This window comes from Marmota monax, unplaced genomic scaffold (assembly GCF_021218885.2).
Source record: "Marmota monax isolate L192 unplaced genomic scaffold, Marmota_monax_Labrador192_F-V1.1 WCK01_AAM20220418_F8-fsc00034, whole genome shotgun sequence".
NCBI lineage: Eukaryota > Metazoa > Chordata > Mammalia > Rodentia > Sciuridae > Marmota > Marmota monax.
The window spans coordinates 14,017,114-14,038,062 of NW_026693934.1; the positions used below are offsets into that span (position 1 = coordinate 14,017,114).

General features: G+C 37.9%; 1 protein-coding gene across 1 annotated transcript in view; it reads right to left on the minus strand.

Annotated features, from left to right (window-relative positions):
- Window positions 1–20,949, minus strand: part of Cntnap5 (contactin associated protein family member 5) — an 824,707-nt gene that overhangs the window by 256,416 nt on the left and 547,342 nt on the right. The window contains exon 13 of the mRNA XM_046463789.2: window positions 4,465–4,665. Within this exon, the coding sequence (XP_046319745.1) occupies window positions 4,465–4,665 (201 nt within the window). The remainder of the gene's footprint in view (window positions 1–4,464; window positions 4,666–20,949) is intronic.

The window sequence follows — 20,949 nt, forward strand, 5'->3', positions numbered from 1 at the left end:
TGGGGACAAGTGGCCACCTGCTTCTGAGGTAACAAGGAGCTGACAAGCATTTATAGATTAGTGATTCCTGGCCTGGATTTGGAAGTTGTTATGTAGCAGTTTCAGGGCCTACATAAAGGGCAGGGTAGGAAGTTAGCAATCACAGTGAAGAAAAACAAAGTTAAACGGGAATAACATAAAGATTCCCTCAAGTAACAAAAACTTCAATCAACATCTTGGAATTTTATTCCTTTCCAGAGTTTTCAGAATACACTTCCAGTTAAAGAGACACATGACACATTCCAATTGGCTGGTACTTATCAGTAGCTCTGGGGAAGAATATCAGAAGAATCTGTCAGAAAATGACAGTGTCATGGTTCAGTCACACACTGAATGAAAAAGACACAGTGGTGAACCATGCATAACCTTATCTTGCTTGTCTTCCCTCTCTACCTGCCTGATGCTAGATGAAGGAAACCTGAACAACAACTGGAATTAAAAGACAGCAGACTCTGAGGATGCGTTTGTGGGATTCACAGGGCTCCTCTGAAGGGGATGTGAACGTAGAAGCTGCTGCATGTTGGCTAGCTTAGTGCAAACCCTTTGATGCTGCAAAAAAATAAAAAATTGCCCAATTTCAGGCCATGCACTCAACTAGATAGCTTTGGTGGAGACTGCTTTGACAATTCTTCTCTCTCTTCACCCTTATTTTTCTACACAATTAGGGAATTCATGCAAATTCTCAATTCCTATGCAATTCCTCATTTCCTTATAACTTTTGGCTTTTTGGAGCTTTGCAGAGTGCAAGAAGTAGCATCATAGTTTGACTTCAAGCATAGTAGTAGGTGCCAGAATGAGACTTGTCCCCTCCCAGCTATGAGGCATTGAGCAAACATTTTCTTTCCAGAAGATAAGAAGGAGATAATAAAATCCTCCTGGATTTTATTTTCTGAAATATCAGACGGGGAGAATTACACAGTGCAGGTCTGTTTGGGTTAGACATAATGATTATACAATACCCCACACATAACCTAGGCAGAAGAAACCTCTGTCATTGATGGCCATTTGAATATTCTCTTCCTTTCTCCCATCTTGCTTTCTTTATTTCCTCCCTTTATTATCCATTATGTATACCATGCAAAGGAATCTATGGCAAGAAGTCATCCTCCAGATCCTCTTATTGATTTAAATACACAATTTAGAATATTTTATAGCTTCTACTAATTCTGGATACTAGTAGTAGCAGCCCAAAAACTATGGAAAATCTCCTAAAATTAACATTTTTATTTTTTAAAAAAATTAAGAACAACAACAAAAAATGTATAATTGTCTTTGATGCTCCTTTACATTTATCAGATAGACATAGTTGAAGTAAACTGATAATAACTATTTCTGGGAAATGGGCTCCTCATCTTACAGTGTTGTTATGAGTATAAATAGGTACAACCCTGATGTGCTACAGAAGTCACAGTGGCAAAAGCCTTAAAAATACACACTCTTTCTGCTCTGGCAATGGTACCTTAAGGAGTAAATTTTGAGTAGATAATCAGTTATGTTCATAAAGATCTACATGCAAATTTTCTTGTAGTGTTACTGGTATTAATTTTAAAATATGAAAGTAAAGCACATGTCCAAATAGGGGATTTGCTAATTGGAGTATATCTCTATAAGGGAATATTCTTCCCTTAATAAAAATCATGGTCTGAAATCTTATTTGTTGATATGAAAAAGTGTGAGTTTGTGTGACAAATGCAGGCTGTAAAACAGTACTCCACGGTTGGGAATCTCTGCTAAATGTGTCCTGAATTAACAGACAAAACAGAAACTTGCCTAATGCTTCCAGATTTGCCAGTAGAGGAGGGAGAGATATCTCCCCCCTTCTTATCTCCTGACCTTGGCTTTTTCTCTGGGGATGGGAGTGCTTGCCATGGAGGGATCCCAGGGGAAAGCTCCTGCAGCTGTGTGCCTTGGGCACTGGCTCTAGGATCCATGTGGCTGCTTTGTGCACACTGTTCTCCTTGTCTCTACCTATTTCACAAGGTGAGCTCCTCTGTAAATGTGCCCCTGTGGCTTCTTTCCCAGTAGTGGGAGGGTGAGGCGAGGGCCACTTCCCTATGATGCTGTCTGCATGAGTGCTCTACTGCCCTACCACTAGCAGTGCTAGTCTGGAGTTGGAAGCTGAGGGACATAAGTGCCCATATTGCAATCTTCAAGCCAACCCTCCAGGACAAAGGAAATACTGCATCTGTGCCCAGGGTCCTCCTTTATCTCCTTCCTTTGATTCAAAATCCATGGGTAAAAAGAGACCTAATGAAAAGCATCAAGCTCCAATACTTTATTCTGATATATTTCTGTGAATACACACATGGAAAATTGTTTGGAAGGATGCAGGCCAGAATGGTACAGAAGTCATTTTCATGAGTTGAGATTATCTGCACGTATGAGTTTCCTAATCAAGTCAGACACCATATAATTATTACATGTTTTTTTTTTCTATTTTCACAATTTGAATATAAGTAAAATTCTCCTTTGAGAGTGACCATTATGACCCAGATTTTGGACCTTCCCTGCTGGGATGGAAGATGTGAATGATGTGGACCTTAGTTTTTGCTGGACACCTAACACAAACCAGGCCTAGAACAAGGAGGGTGGACTAGATCTTTCCTTCAGCTCTTTCGCCAGGCTTAAGAGCTCAGGTGAAATGTAAATTTTTTAGGTGGTAAAAGTGAACTGTCAAAAATGAGCAATTTATACAAGGACTGATAAGGACAGAATCAAGCCCTGACTCCCAGTAAGGCTTCTACCAAATCCACACCCTTCCTATTGAGAGAATTTAAAACAGTTGAACTTTGGAAACACACACACACACACACACACACACAAAGAGGGTGGTGTAACCAACTGGATATCACAGAATGAGTATTTTAAAGGACCTTCCAAAGTTAGAATGAGCATGCTCACATCTTCCATGTAATTCTACAAAACCCAATCCTTAGATAACTAGAGACTACACAGTCAAAAGTAGATAGAGTAGTTTCTGGAGATAAATGTTTTGACAAGATGCTGATATTGGCAAGTGCAGCCTTGACATCCAAAGGTGAGAGATATGAATAAACATTGAATTCCACAGGGTATTATGTCTGAGGATCCTTAAAAGGGGCACCAATAGGTGCCTACAATCTAATCAGCTCTGAAAGTATGACTGCATCCAAGGAGAGTACAATAATTGATTTTCACAATGATGATCTTGAGTCATCAGGAAAAGGTTACATTTTATGTTCAGAATTCTCCATTTAAGAAGGCAAGGGAGCGTGTAATCCATTTGAGAAAGATTTTCATTTCAAACAGTTAAAAATTCTTTGAAAAGATTTTTGGTGCTTAGAAGGATAAGTGACAGTTATCTGGAAAATTCACTTATGTGGAACAGCATCTTCCCTGAAGATTCTAGATCAGCCAGGCAGTACGTTGTTTTAGTTAGGCTTCTCTTTCTTCCCCTTTGTTGACATTTCACTGTGTTTTTTTTTTCCTCCACCGTTTTGAAATTCCTAACCTCTAATCACCAAATTCTAAGCTTCTGAGACTAAGAACTATGATACCCCTTTTTTGGGTTCTTGATAACCTTGTGGGCTTTGCTGCCTTGAAACACATGATGGACTGACATTCCCTCCAATAGGTGTTATATTTTTTTCCCATGGCAAGCACAAACTGATGACAGACTCCTCTTGACATTTTACAAGAAGCTGGTTTGGGTAAATAGTCCTAGACTTTTTCTCTTTTCTCTTTTTAAAACATGTTAATAACTAAGTAAATCATTCATTCTAAAAGAAAAAAAAATCAACCACAGACAAAATAAGAAGTAAGAAGAATAGGTCCATTTTTTGCTAAAATGAAATTATGTTTTAAAGGAGTCATTTCTGTTAAGGTCTGCACTCTTCAGGTAACATAATTATTGTGAACACAGAGCATGGCTCCTGCCGGTGTTGCTGGCATCCTTGCCTAACAATGCTCTCTTGTGTGCATCTTTTCACCAGGAATAGCTCATGACTCTTGGATAAATGTGCTAAGATTCTTGATGTGCCATCACATTCTATGCCCTCTCTCAGAAAGAGCATCTCTTACCACCATCACCAAGAAAGCTAGTGCAAATATTCTCTTTCAGTACCTCTTCTCTCAAGAAGCTCTGTATTCTCACCACTGTTGCAGGAAGGATGTCGTCCACATTTTCTTTTTGGAGATGAGGGGGAACCTTGTGAAGCTATAGAACTCACCCAGATCATACCTTGTATATCAAATCCAATGCTTGCAGACAATCAGTCCTTTTCTGGCTGCAACTCTCTCTGTAGAGTGAACAACTGCAACTACAAAGCCTCTTTGGATAAACACCCATTTTTTTAAAATATTCTGGGTTTGGGAGACTCATCTATTCTACTGAAGCCACCTCCTTCTTTGGCCTATGAAGAAGCACAAGGTCAGGGTGAGACTTACCAGGCGTGTTGAGCAAGCGGGATCTCCTGCAATGGTAGGCCACCTCCTGCTCACAGTGCTCAGAGCCATCAATCAGAGCCTCTAGCTGCTCCATGCTGCCACCGTAGTCCAAGGCCATGGCATAGGGCTTCTCTGGGTTGGCACCCCTCACATGGGTCAGCTCTGTGTTGTTGTGCTGTACTGACATCCAGATCTTGTCTTCTGCTCAGACAATAACCCAAAGCAAAAGACATTACAAGGAAGGTCAAAAGAAGAGCATGCAAAGAGTATAAATGAGTCACTAAATGTGTAACGCTTTATCGCCATCCCATGCAAAGTACAACAAGTAAACACTACCTGAATGCTTTACTTATATAGAGTGTCACCAGAGAGTTTTTTTTTCCTTATAGAACCCTACCTCAGACTTAGTATCAGAGCAAATTATCTAAATAGCTAAATTTTTGAAGTTCTCATTCACAGGCTTTATACAAAGCCTTAAATGTCCATTATGACATTTAAAATTAATAATAGAGTCTTATTGCCACATCAGTGGGGACTTGGTTTCATGATATCCTCAAGAATACCATACGAAAATCTGTATGTGCTTAAGTCCCTTTTATTAAAAAAGTGTTGTATTGATATATTACCCACTAACATCCACCCACAGACTTTAAATCATTTCTAGGTTTTTATAATACCTAATTCAATGTAAATGCTGCAAATAGTTGTTGCAATATATCCTTTATGAAATGACAACATAGATCATTTTCTCAAAAAACTGTCAGTATCTTATTTAAAAATAAGACATATACATAACAAGCATCTGTAATGTACAACATCATTACGAAGGCTGAAACGATGTGATCAACGCTGCGTGTGCAGGTGCTTAATTGCAGTTTTTAATTATTCATTCTCCATGTTACCTCTATTGCACAAAAATAATTTAAAAGTTTTACAATAAAAAATACACAGAGATGAAGACCTCTAAATCAGAGCGAAACAATAAGACAGGAAAGCATGGAAGCCAAGGAGAAAAGAGAGGAATTTGGGTTTTAGAGATTTAGATATCTGCATTTGAAACCTATTTCTGCCAACAAAGGGCTTGGATCAGTCACTTCACCATCCTGAAGTTCAAGGATATAGTCAGTTAAGATGACAGCAATTACAACAAAATCAGGACAGTAACACCTGCAACACAGGCCTCAGGGTTGTTAATATGAAAAAAAAAAATTGCAGTTATAAGGCACTGTCTGGAGGCATTCAGTCTGTAACAGTCTGTTACAGTAACCTGGGCAAATATTTACTGCAATTGGACATGCAATTTAATTCTGAACATCCTCACAAAGCAAAAGAGGAAATCGGAAGACTTGAAAAGCTTTTGTCATGTGAGAATCTTGCCCACATAATTGCATCATTACTCTTCATAGATTCTCAGAGCTGAAAAGAAATCTAACATAGAAATCAAGTGTTTTTTTTTTTTCCTTTCCCACCCTTTTAGTTTTAAAAATGGGTAAACTAAGGTCCTTAATGTAAGGAAATAACTCAAGGCATATCTACCAGACACTAATGACTGGCAAACATGCTCAAAGTATCACTACTTATTAGTCCTCACTACTCAGAGGCAGGGTGAGGACTATTGGCAAAAGTTAACAGGAAAAAAATGCAGAAGAGACTACCTAGGAACCTTAGATTACTTCTTCCTCTACCATCAATTCTGTACATGACTTGCAACAAGTTATTTCATCTCCCTATTCCTCACTTTCAACATATTAAAAGTAGAAAGAAAAGATTCAGTTTTAATTATTTCCAAAGCATTTTCCAACTCTACAAAAGAAATGCTTCCTGGACCATATAATTAAATCATGCTCAAACAGTCTGACACATCTTAAGTCTGTTTGATAACCCACATTTCCCCAATGTTTCTCTGAGCCAGGATTGCATTTTTCTCTAAAATGCAAAAACAGTCAATGTTATCAGATTTTCACTTTAAAAAATAATAATAGGACATGATTCTTATTTGTAAAGATAATATTATAACAAAAGTAATTAATATAAAGCTTCAAAAAATTTTGGCAACCATTTAGACAAATATAAATAAGCAAAGAAAACTTATCACTGAATACCGAAATGTCATAAAGGGAGGAATAAAGACGCAGAGTTTTGAAATAGCCATTATGCTTACAAGAAGAAGAAAAGGAAAACCATGTCTAGTCTATAATAACAGAAGATGTGTTACTGCTTTGTTCCAGGATATTTAAAACATGTTATTCCTTCATTAGCAAACATCTACCACAACCCCAAAATTTAAACATATTGTAAGGGACAATAGGAGAGATGATTGCTTGAAACCTCAAGCCTATTTACAGGTTTTTATTTCAAATCTGCCCTGGTAGATAGGTAAAGAATAAAAATAAGGAAAGTAATTAGATACTATTATTTCTTTTTTTCTATCTATCTATCTATCCATCCATCCCCTATTCTCCATGTATCCAAGCTGATATACAAATGTGAACATCATTAAATAGCATGTATTTACATTTTCCTTCTAAGTATAAGTATTCATATTCATACATATATAAGTGTAAGTATTCATACTCTTACATCCATTCATCTAACTGATGAATGTACCCATCAACTGATTTTGCCAAAATCATATTGTATCTTTGGCAAGAAGTAAAAGGAAGTTATATTGGAAGTCAAGTTTTGTCTTAAGGCCACTTATAACATTGATAACTCCACCTTTTGGCTTGCAAGGGTGAATTTTGCCTTTAATATTTCAATCACTGACAAGCACTTTTAAGTACATGAAATATGTGGGGGAAAAACAATAGAAAATTTAGAAATTCAAAGCATATCCCACAATTCACTTAATACACATCTCAAGCCCTACTTGCAAGCACATGACACAAGAGAAGAGAAAAGGAGATTGTTTCAAACCTAGAACGTCATAGTGGCTTTCTTTTCAAAGCTACCCTATGTTCTCTGAATACTTTTGCTTCTGGAAAAAGAATAAAATTGAAAATAAAGAGATGATCAATCCTGTTTTATCTCACTTTCTATTTTTTTTCAGCTATATTATAGCTATTCACACTAATACCTGCAACCTGGCTAAATATTGGGAAGCCAGGTATACCCATGTCACCATGGCAAAAGTCAGCTTTGCTGACTGATGTTGCTGATGCCAGGCTTAGGGTGGGAAAGGATAGCTTTAGCTAGAGAAGCTTAGCTCTGAGGGATTTCCAAATGAGCTGGATTCATTTGCAACAGTCTGGTAGGCTAAGGAGGAGGGAAGATTCATTCCCAAGTGGGACCATAGATGGATTTACATCTTATTTACCTTTAACTAAAACTGGATCCATGAAGTTAAAAGTTCAAGGGAATTTATTTGTTCAATGGACAATGGAAATAAGTAGATACAGTTGTGTTCTAGAGCCAGAAACTCTTTCTTTGTATGCTAGCTCAATGCTTCCAGGTTAACCAACCATGATCAAATTATTCTCTCTAAAGCCCTGTTTCCTCAACCAGTAATAGAGAAAAGTATTATTTGTTTGAGAAATAAGCCTATCTGAGTTGGAATCTGCTTTCCAATCCTTGGCAGTAATTTTGGGCCCATCATTGAAATATTTTCATTGGAAAACAAGGTTACTAAACTGTGGATGTGACTCAGCAGTAGGGTGCTTGCTTAGCATGTATGAAACTATGGGTTTTACCCCTAGCACCATAAAATCACCAATAAACACAAAAACAAAGAAGATGAGGTTATTTGATAATCAATATTTCCATTCTTGATAGTAACATCATGATTTGGTGCCATGATCCACAGGAATACATAACAGGTTATCTGGTGCTCAACAGCTAAGAATCTGTACATTAGAACTTTGTATCAGAATGAGGAGCTGGATGTCATTCCTTAGAGAACTGAGTGGTGGGAAGTGTATTCTGCAAATCAGGTTAACAAGAAACATGGATTGTAATTTCTTGATGCATAGCTGCTGCTGTACACAATAAATTATTACTACCTTATTCAATTATCCATAAACAGTGGAATAGCATCATATGTCTATTTACTGGTGTCTCTTACATTTCCTGAAATTTTTTTTAACGGAATTATATTTTAAGAGCTCAGATCCAGAAACCTCAAAAAATATTGCTGTCTGATTCTACATTGCACTATCCTGTCCATTCTCTTTCATCAGTCTGGTAGGCTGATGTGTCTGCTGCTATTCAATCCCATGATTAGAAACACAGATTCATATCTCTTACTGTTCAAAGGCATGTGAGTGTGTTAACTAAGACCAATTCATTTTGCTTAAGAGAGGAGTGCATTAGGAGATTTTTGAACATACAGGAATCTATTTATTCATTATTATCTTAAGAAGGAAATAGAGTCACTTCACTAAACATCCAACTTAGCTTAAAGAAACTATTATTATATATTCAAAAATTGTTTTTATAAGGTAACATTCATCCCAATGGTTTGGTTTGAGAGTGAATGATGTCATGAGCCAGCTATCATGCCAGCTTTATGTATGAAAAAGTCACAGGAAAAGGGTCATCATATAGCAAGCATGATCAACTTCCAAAGCACTATTCCATAGATATGACCATGCAGTATTATGTAGACCAATAAAACATTCCTTAAGGTACACTAGGACTTTCAGCTTTCGATCTTTTTTTTTTTTTCCCACAGACTATGTTATAGTCCAAGATTTACAATGTGTCCTTCATTCTTGTGTTCAGGTTTCTACCTCATTAGTGCTATGTTAGCCACTAGAGTACAGGAGTATAAGGCACCATCTAATTCCTCCAAAAGTTTGCTATCATTTGGGGGAGGAAGTTACATATACAGCAATGACAATATCTCAGGCTGTTAGTTCCAGTATTTCCAAATCAGCTCTTCTATATATGTGTTATATAATGGTGCAAATTTAAATGACATTTCAAGTTACAAAATCAAAACACATACACACAACAACAAATATAGCAGGATCAAACTAAAAAGAGGTTTCACAAAGAACTGGTAGAATAGCCATGAATAGATATTCTGGAACATTCTGTATCATCATCCTTGTGGAGAAATCTTCCCTGGTCATCACCCCAGGAAAGTGCTCTGACACCCCTCTATTGTGGGTCTCTTGGTAACCTACCAGGTTCCTCTGCCTCTCATTTCAGAAACTGTAAACTGTTTACATACAGAGCCACAATTTAATTTTCTTTCAAATTGTTTCTCTCATTATATCTGATTGGTATTATTATTGTGATCAGTATTATTAATAAATAGTAATTTCAGATCCTGTATACTGTTCCATTGTTGCCATGGGAATCAAGACTCAGAAGGAAGAACAAACACAAGGAAAGTTAAAAAAAAAAAAAAAAAACAGAAACAAGAAATAACTGATTAATAAGACCTCATTCTGCACATAGAGCCAGAAAAAAAAAAAACAAACAAAAACTGCAATTTTTTTTTTTCTATTGCAATGCTTGGAAGGAAGGGAAGTCTACAGATTGTCAATACTGAGCTTAATTGAACTGAAATCACTGTGGAGAGCTGCTTATGTTCCTTTGAACAGTGTGCCAATTCACTTATACTTCTATTGTAATAAAATAAGTCTATATTAAGTTCCTTAGGGTCACTTCTGGTACAGTTATCTCTATTGACAAAGTGAATTTTCTATGCCAAGGGTAAAGACAGTTTAAATAATCCTCAAAATACTGTCTCTACCATTCATTTGCCATCTACTTATGTAAGGTCTTAGGATATGTCATTTTGCATTGATAGTTATTTAATTTTTCATATGTTTGTATCTTTCCTCCCCATTTAAATCACAGACAGTGACTGCTAAGTCAATATCGGCTTAAAAAGAACTTGCACAGTTATAAAGGCAGAAGTGCTAGAAGAAAGCTTGGGTTTTGTCATAGTCAGACCTGGCTTCCAATAGCCAACTCGGCCAGCACCAATTTCCAGTCATGGAAACTGAACAACTTGTACTGGGTCACATGACTGGTAATGGCAGAACCAAGACCTCAAGCCTAATATGACCTCTCCCAAATTCAAGGAGGATCTGATGAGGTAATTTCACTATTAGAAACACTTCTAGGAATCTGTGATGAGGGGATCAATGCCACCTTCCCCCCAACCTTCAAAGTGAAGGGAGTCAATTGTTGTAAAGCGATTTCCAACTCCTTTAAAAGGCTAAGAATTCCCACAGGAGCTGTTATTCCTCCCATGCGTACCAGCCCAGCTGCCTGCAAGAGACTCCATCCGTGCCTTGTGAAAACCACTGCAGGCACAGCTGCTTTTAAAGGCTGGGCTTCTGCTGTTTGGGTGAGCGCGCATTACCGGTTTACAGCCACCTTGCGCTGTGCATTAGCGGGGATGCAGACACCGCAGCGCGGCAGGCGCGCGGATCAGGCTCCCATCCATTACCGCTCTTCCACCTGCCTGCTTGGGCCGCGCTTTACGACTTCCAGACAACATACTTGACTGTGATTTATCCTCTCCACTTCGCTCTAGCCTTTACTTTTTATATACCTTTTTTGGGGGATAATTTTTCTTTTTTTTTTTCCTTATTTTAAAATAGATGGCATGATCAAAGAGGTTTGGGTAATCTGTTTTATGATTCTGAAGGGTGGTGGTTTGGAATGGATTCCATGTATCCTGTATCATCTTTGTCTGTTCACTAATTTATCGAAGAAAAGCAATTTAAATGTCTAGTGTGTGTAGAGTACACTGCTAGGGACTGGAGTGGGACCACATGAGGGATGGAAGGTTGAATCATGCTCTGGTTTCCCAGCTCAAGGAGTCTGCAGGAGTGGCTAGGGGAAGAAGCTACTTGGTATTCTTTTCTTATTGAGGTGACTGTCCGGCAGCAGCAAACGGGCAGCCAGAAGGGGTGGTGACAGACCTCGCCTCCCTCCTTCGATGCTGAGTCTGTCAACATCTAGAACAGGGAAAAAAGGCAAAGGAAGCCCTAACTCTTAATCACCTGATGAAAAGAGGAACTTGAGGCTGTGATGGGGTTTGATTGCTGCTAGATTTTGTGATTTTGTGTGTGGGCTGGGTGACACTGAGGACTGGGGGCACTGTAACACTAAACTACACCCCCAGTGCTGCTGCTGCTTTGTTTATTTATTTATTTATTTATTGAATACAGGGTCTCAACAAGTTGCTGAGGCTCTGCCTCAAACTTGAAATCCCTCCTTCCTCAGTGTGCAAGTAGCTGGAATTAAAGGTGCACACCATCTTGCACGGCCTCTGTGAGGTCATGAGGAGGATCTTTGTGGCAGACACTGTTTTAGTGCATTTTGAGGATAAAAAACTGGGGACTCAGTTCAACTTAACTTTGATTCCAGGTTGGGTCACTTTTACTAGTTGAGTGATGGTGGACATTCAGCTCAACTTCTCACAGCTTCTGCTTTCTCCAAATATAAATGACACATGATCCCTCCCTCCCTCAGGCTTTATTATATAGCCTAAAGGAGATAAACTCTAAGAATTTATGACCCAGTACCTGGGACCCAAGTACATAATAAATAGTAGACTTCTATCCCTTTGTTTAAAAATCAAAAATTGTCAGTATTGAGCTCAGAGGACTTCCTGAGATTATGAACTGAGTACAAATAGCTAGCCTTAAGAGAGAGAAACAAGGGTGACATTTGTATATGCTTTAACCAAGTCAAAGAAGATGACAACCCATCCCTGAGTCAACTCTGGTCTCATGGAATTTATACTTTGGTTCTGAAGAAGGCTGTGAAAAAAGAAAGCTCAAAGGGGAGAGTGGAATTATTCACCTTTCAGCTGGCATCTCTACTCTGAAGCTCATCATAACATAAATGACATTGCCAGGGTGCCAGTACCATCTCAGATGGGAAGCCTTTCCTAACTCCACCAACTTCTGTGCTTGTCTCATTCACTCTATAAGAACAAACTCTTTACTCATTCCCTCCTGCTAAACTGTAAGTGCTACAAATGAAAAGACTGCTTTGCAAACCTTTGCCTAACACCTGTCCCACCATAGGTATTCCCTGACTATGGAACAGAACATTCAACAGACTACCAGGATTTTTACTGACTTCATTGACAGCTCTTGAAATCAGCAGGGATGTGATACGTGATAGGAAACGATGTTTAGACAAGTTGTTGAAATTCTGCTTTGCAGCTGAGGTTGTCTATTGCAGAAAGCAGCATATTGGGAAAATTAAATACACATCAATAGGTGTCTCACTGAATAAAGTGTGGTTAACTGACACACTGAAATACAATGCAGCTATAATAAATAATACATACCGTCTCTAAACTGATCAAGAGTGATTTCCACTAGATATTGTCAAGTGACAAAATGAAATTATTGATGTGCAAAGGCATATGCTGCATATTGTGCTATAAAAAGAAGAAAAATGGATAAACATAGGAAGGACAAATTAATATAAATGGTTATCTAGAAGAGACAATAAGAATGGGATAGAAGCAACAAGAAAACAAAATATCTCCAGTCAACCATTTTGTGTGAGTATATGTGTGTTGAAATTTTATAACATGAAAATATTTTAAATAGTCAAGACATAAAATTGAATCAAGCTACACATAGTGGTATAAACATATAATTTAAGTGACTTGAGAGACTTGCAGCAGATGTATCACAAGGTTGAAGCCAGCCTGGACAACTTAGCAAGGCCCTGTCTTAAATTAAAAACAATAAAATGAAAATAAAAAGGGCTGGAGATAGAGTTCAGTGGTAGAGTGGCCCTGGGCTCAGTCTGCAGTATGACAATAAATACATAAATTTTTGAATTAAATGGTTGAAGGGCAAGAATTAAAATTCACAAAAATCTGAACTGTGCATTATATTGTTAACATAATTACAGTAAAAGAAAAAATAATAATTAGTTTTTTTTTCCTTTTGGTACTGAGGATTGAATCCAGGATGCTTAACTGTTGAGCCATATTTCCTGCCCTTTTCATTTTTTATTTAGAGAGAGGTTCTCACTGAGTTGCAGAAGGACTTGCTAAGTTTCCTAGGCTAGCTCAAACATGCAGTCCTCCTGCCTCAACCTGTGAAGTTGCTGGGATTACAGGTGTTTGTCCCCATGACCAGTTCAAGTATATTGCAAATAATATTCTGTCAGACTTTACGCCCTTGGTGGAATATATTCTAAGAACTAAAATTAAAATTCAAGGAAATCTTAAACTTTGTTATTAATCCTGATATTGCTAATGTGATTCTGAAACTATTTTGTTTGTGTTGTAGGAGAGCAAATGCTTAAGTATATTGATCTCATTGGAATGAGTTTTCAAAGTGAAGAGAGACAAGACAGAAGAGAAAAAGAAATTTAATATTATTTGGTTTGCATTGGAAATAACTATGGACTCAAATTCACACACACACACACACACACACACACACACACACACATTCTATCTTTATCTATCAGAGAAGCCTAGAAATGTACAAACCTAACACCTGGATCTGAATTTCCAAATACCATTTCTGACAAAGGAAACAAGGCTTCTTTAGGAAAAAGTCTTGAGTCTGAGTCTAGGGCAGGAAAATTTTAAGGTGACATCCTGGGACATGTTGTGTTAGAAAGCAAGGGGATGCTACATGATTAAGGTGGAAATGTAAAAATGATATAAAGCAGAATTAAAGGTGCTATTATTTATGTTTAGAAATATCTGAGCATCAAAAAGATAAAGAAAGCAACACAATATTTTTAAATGAAATAATTTTTGAAACCATAATGACATGGTAGTAGGTAAGAAGTCAGGCAAGGGGGCAGGGTGTGGTGGTGGACACCTCTAACCTTAGCCATTTGTAAGGCTGAGGTAGGAGGATGCAGTTCAAGGCCAGCCTCAGCAACTTAGGGAGGCCCAAAGCAACTTAGTGAGAACCTGTCTCAAAGTAAAATAAATAAATAAGTAGATAGATAGATAAATAAATGAAAAGGGCTGGAGTTATAGCTCAGTAGGTAAGCATCTCTGTGTGTTTAATCCCCTGTACCAAAAATAAATAAGTTAATAAACAAAATAAATCGGGCAAGGAAAAAACAAAACAAAAAAACTCTATAGTGAAGAATGCAGAATGACAGCCAGAAGTGCAGAAGGAAGTACAGAATTAGAAAACCAGCATTTTATAAATTTCAGTGTAATAACTTATGAGTCATGACCATTCACAGATTGGAAGGAAATGCTGGGGAACAGGATATTCATTCAGTGTCCGCATGTAACACCACAGATAACTCACTGAAGATAAATCACATTCACAATGCAGAGATCTGGCAGACCACTTTGGCCAACTGAAGAAGCTCAGCATCCCCAATAAGAGAACGGACCAACATCACCTGCTGCTCACGGGAGGCTCTGAGCAGGACAGATATTACCTAGGAGAATTTCTTGCTGATGTTCTAACAATGAGTAAACAATCAGAAAAACAATCATAACAACTAGCTCATACTCTTTAAAAAGATACCATGAAAACCAAACAAAGGAACAAAAATAGGAAGAGATGGGGTCAGGCAAGGGGATTTTGGGATTAAAAGAGACTAATTGGACATGACAATCAAATCCAAAGTATTGGCCATTTGAATCTTGAATAAAAATATAAAAAATGACATTTCTAAAAAATATATTAAGAGAAAACATGTCCCAAAATAATATTAATCAAAACATTGTTTTTCTTATGTATAGTTTTAATACTGTGGTTATAGGAGAGAATATATTCCTAGGAGATACAAGCTGAAATCCTCAGGTTTAAACCATCAGTTTATCTAGAACTTACTTTCAAATGGTTTGGAGGGAAAATTCTATAGGAGAAGTTGGAAAAAGAAAAGAGAAAAAGAGAGACAAGCATAATAATATGCAAATGTAGCAAATGTTAACAATGGAAAATTTTGGTACAGGTTAGATGGCTACTCATTTTATTATATTTTTAACTTCTCTGTAGGTTTGGATATTTCAGAATAAAACTTGGAGGATATCAAGTTGGAGATTGCCATAATGCTTTACCTGTAGTAATGGCTCATAATGATCATGCTGTACTCCCAAGAATGCATATGCATGTGCCTTTGGTGCCTTTATACTGACACCAACAAAAGCACACACCCACACTCAGGTACACACATGTAGATAAGGATTAACTGGTTGAACAATTATCAAAAAGCAAAGTGATTTACAAATTCCACCAATCATACCCTGTTAGTTCAACCACTTTTAGGCATATGTATTTATTTTCATTGGTTCTTTCCGATACCAAGTGTTATGCGCTCATAAAAGTTATTAGTTATTATTTTTTCACCATATTCCCAGAAACACCAAGAAATAAGAGTTCAGGTTTCTGGGGACAGATTAATGAAAATAATACCTAATAACAGGTGCCACATTTTGGTAATATAAGGTCAGACATTTTTTCTGATGGTTCACATTGTTTTATGTAATTTTCACAACAAACTTATAAATAGGTTTATATTTATAAATATAATTAATATTATTCTATTATTAATAACAGGAAGACAATGGAGGCTGAGTAACTGCTGTAAGTCAAATAACACGAAAAAAAAAGAGGAAATGTTAGTGTTGAGATTCAAATCAAACTCATGTTCTTAATAACTAAACTGGATTTAGTAGTAGTTCATTGGCTACATGAATTCATGAATTCAATGAGGAGCCATGAAAATTCTGACTGTCAATGTGTCTTCATAGGAGAAGGAAATGAGTACTTAGTCTAAAGAAGGAGGTAGTCCAGAAAAGCAAAACTGGATCTAAGGATATATGAAAGTTGAAGAGAAAGACTCATGCAGAAGCTGTCCTCAGGGACAGTAGCCAGTTGTCGTCTCCTGCTGTTCCTTATAAACAGATAATAAACATAGCATCTTGGGACACTTGCACTTGGAGAATGCAAGGTTGGTTGATGCTCAGGTGTCATGAACCCATGCTGTGGTTGGAATGTCCCTTCCTTCATTCTCTCTTTTGCTTTCTTTCTTGCCATCTGATCTCTCTTACACACACTTGCACCATGAGATGCCATCTACCATGTTATAAATTAGCCAAGAAGATTCTCATTAGAAACTGACCAGATGAGGCCAGGTGATTTTAGGCTTTTGGTATCCCAAACTGGGAGCAAAGTGAGCCTCTTTTCTTTATGAAGTACTCAGGCTTAGGTTATTTTGCTGCAGCAACAGAAAACAGACTAAGGCACTTCACATAAGGGGAAGAGTAATGGAAAAAAAAAAAAAAACAACTCCCAGGTGAATGGTTCCTCTGTTTTCCCTACTTCATAGACCAAGGGATCACCTGCTGCCAGTACAACTTGGCTCTTTTATTCTAAACTGACTTTGATTCATTGTGTCTCCTGAAATCCAGGGCTCAGAGCAAAAGTGAACAAGAACAAGCAACCTTTCTGGTAGACACTTTTGACACCCACCTGTTATTTTTTTTTCTTCCTAGCTGGAAAAAAAAAAAAAAAAAAAAACTTCATTCTGCCAAACTGTATCAGAATAACTGTGTGAGCCAGGATCCCTTAAAGAAGCAAAGAACTCTTGGACACCTATTCCTTGCATCTCTGAGTTCATGCTTCTGCTGAGCTCAACAAGACTGATTTTTCTTCTATTGTTTATTTATTTATTTTTGTGTAACCCAGAGACACTTGTTTTCTTGTGTTAAACACAAGATTGATAACTCCCAGGAAGCCATTCTTGACTAACTCTCTCTTTGAATTTCCTTAGTCTCTAGAAACTCCTGTGATGGTGACACTGAACATTGACAATTGTTATATGAGGAGCTCTTAGAGAAAGCCAGATATTAAAGAGGCTCTGCTTGATACATCCATTCATTTAATTTTTTTTAATCTGCACATCAACCCAATCGAGTAAGAATAACTGACCACTCCAATTATACAGATAAGGAGATGGAGCCTCATAGATATTAAGCAACCTGGCCAACATTCCATGACTATCAAGCCTCTACAAGATAGTAGTATGAATTAAAGATAATGACACAGATGAAATTGCTTTAAGAGCTGGATGCCTTTATTCTGTGGTGATAGTAGGAAGTCCTTGTGCACAGGGGCCAGCAGTGTACAATCCACAAGGCAGCACCTCAGTAAGCCTTTGTTGGCTGTGCTGCCTTCTGATCCCCTGGCATAAGAACAAGGAACTCTTGGGAATCTGCAATAAAAGTGCAGTGAAAATCCATTAGGAAGGAGTCAGAAGACCTATTTTCGGAGCTTAAGAAGGACAGCTCCTTTAGTCTCTGTTCAGGGTCCTTTAGAAGTGTGGAGTTGAAAAGGAAGAGGATTTGATAACTGCCAAAAAACTGTGCTAATCACCTTCTATAGACATGTTCCAAAGTCCTATATCTTCAAGTGCTTGCTAACCATTCTAGTTCTGATCACTGTCTTACATTCATTGAATAAACACTTCTGGGAACAGGCCTAGAAATTGGCCATTTAAACATTCATCCCAGCTTATTCTTCAGCAAACTAAGCTTTGAGAACCTGTGCTTTATAAACTTTTCATCTAATACCAAGAAAAACCTTGAAAAGGCAGGGGGTGAGTACCCTCATCTTCCAGATGAGGAAAGTGTTGATCAGGAAAAGGAGGTGGGTACCAAAGAGAACTAATTCTTCTGTAGTCATTTCCTGGAAGACCTTTCTTCCATTACACTGTCAGGTGGAAGCTGAACAGTCAATGGGATAGTATGAGCCAGAGGGGACTGTGTTTGGAAACAGGGGTCTTTCCTTGCCCAGAGACTCCATGTCACCTAGATACCTAGACTTGAAAGTCACAGCCTCAAAACTTGAATCACAGCTTTAACTCTGGTCATGATGTTTAGTCTTTTAATATTTCTGTGCCTTCCTCTATAATGGCAGCTTCTTCACAAAGTTGTTAGGGAAACTAAGTGATATCAGGAATGTGAAGTACCTAGCACAGTGCCTAATACTAGTAACTACTACAGTGTTAACCAATTCTACTAAAAAATTGACTCAGATGGTGGCACTTCAAGGACATCTTGTCTGACTACCATATTCAGTCCCCTTTTACACTTTCATTCAACTCCTGCCTTATGTGTGCTATTTATGCATTATCTACTGGTTTCTGTTCTATTTTCCATACCGCATATAATGTATCTGTTTACATTGCCTGTCTTCTCTGAACTGTGAGTTCCTTTAGGACAAGAATAGATTTACCGATTTTGTAACCTTGGTGCTTAGCTCAGTCAATATTCAAAGTTTCTTAGCATGACCTAATTTCTGAATGACCAGATGAAAAATTGAATGATGTACAAATCATTGGACACATAAAAATAATTAAGGAAGTAAATAAATAAGAGAATTAATGAGTGAGTAAGTGAGAGATTAATAAAGTTTTAAGAATGGTCAATGAGTACAAGGGGATGCAAGAAGAATCACCAGGTGAATGAATGAAAACCACATTTCAATCATCAGAGTCTCCTATTTCCATCCATGTGGATTGGAGTCAACTGGCCATGCTAAACGGGTGTGTGAAAGAAATTTCTCTAAGTACCTGTTAAAATTCTTGGCAATTCAAAGGTGACAATGCTTTAATTTCAGGGTAATGCTACAGCTTTATGACTTAGTAGTTTTATTTAATGGCCCAATTTAGCAGGAGATTATGCTGTCTGTGCTAGCCCAGAGAGACCACTTTAAAGCTCAGCCCTTCAACACTTGCAGATCCATCCGCTCCTGAGCTTTGCCTAGGAGACCAGCCTTCTGGAAGCCCTATGTGGTCTCCGTGGTTTGGTTGACAGCATAATGTATTAAAGAGAGGAAGAGAAATATTTTTAAAAGCTTCATGCCCCTAAACTGTTGAATTATAATTCTTCTGCAGCCCAACAGAGTCCTTTGGAAAACACTTCATTTACAGAAAGCAAATTGTCCCTCTGAAATATAAGCAACAATACAAGTATTATTCCAACTGATTAAGCTTCTAGTGAGCCACAGCACATCTGTCACCCATGAGTGAGTCTCAACCAGAAAATGATGCTTGTGCTGCCATAGGAAGCAGCTTTTGAGCTCCTCCCCAGGATGAGCTGAGTCTGCGGTCCATAAAGACACAGGTCATGTTTCCAGAGGAAAAGGAAAGATAGTAAAGGGAAGAACCTTGGCTACCCTTACCTTCTGTTCTGGGACACTTGCGACACACAACTAAACCAGTCAGGGTCACTCCAGCTGAATGGGCTGGTATGAAAAATAATCACACAGAGCCAGAGAAATACCTTTATCTTCGGGTTCTTTGACAGCTGCTTTGACCAGGCTCCCACAAAAGAGGCAAGGCAGGCAAGAAAGAGAAAGAGCACACCCAGAATCTGGTTTTATTGGGGAGAAGCCATTCAAATGAGGCAAGGGGTGGGGTTACAAAGAAACAGGTGAGTGTAACTCAATCCCACCAGGTAACGCCTACTCCTGGAGGCATGCCTCATTATCCAAGCGGGGGTAAAGCCCAGGTTATTGCAGGGTGCAATAATTGTTTAATATTTCTTGCTTGGGACTTAAGGGCATGTATTTCCAGAGTGGCTCCTGACAGGCATTCATTCTCTGGCACTTCTTACCCATTTGTTCATTGACTAAGTGACTGCGGGTCCACCATAAGAAGTTGTCGTCATTGTTCTCCATTTACAGAGACAGAAACTATGGTATACAAAGTGAAGGTCCTTGTGGGCCCACAGAAGACAAGTAAAATAGATAATAAAAGAATTCAGAGGTTGCAATAAACACAGACAGGAATTGATATTTAATTGATATTAATTATATATCTTCACAGCTATTGCCCTTCAAAAATGGTAAGTCACAGATATTAGAATTGACACAGGCGAAGATGGAAAGGGACTAAGAGGCATAGCCAAAACTGTGTTTTTAAAAGACCACTCTGGTTTTGTGTAATTTTTGAGTCATGGCTAGGACAGCTGAAGACTTAGGCATTTGTTTTGCCATAAGGACATGCAATAGAACGTATCTTATTTCTGTATTTTCAGTGGCTCATCACTACCTGGCCAGATCAGACAACTAATGTATATTGGTGCAAAGCAATAGAAGAAGGGAGGGTTGTTTCCCAAGCCTTACTCCTCTGATGATAAGTACTACAGAAGCCTCAGTCTATATAGCTAAACTTGCTATCCTGTTTCTACAACTTACTAGCCTCATTAATATGTTTGTAAAATCAAAATTATTCCAGCTACTTCACAGTGATGCATGTTGCACTAGCTGTGTACACAGCAGATATTCAACGTGATTTTATACAGTCTGTAATCAAGTGATAACTTTTTGGAAACAGTAATTCTGTAGTGATGACTACCCAACTTAGGATTAAAAGCAAACTTGAGAATTTCATTCCAGCTTGTTCTTGTGTAAGCCTTTGGCAAGGCAATGCAAACTAATACAGTCTCTCTCTCTCTCTCTCTCTCTCTGTGTGTGTGTGTGTGTGTGTGTTGAAAGTGGAATGTTTTGGAATAGAAATATTTAGATAAATTCCAGCACAGAAATCTATTACAAATGC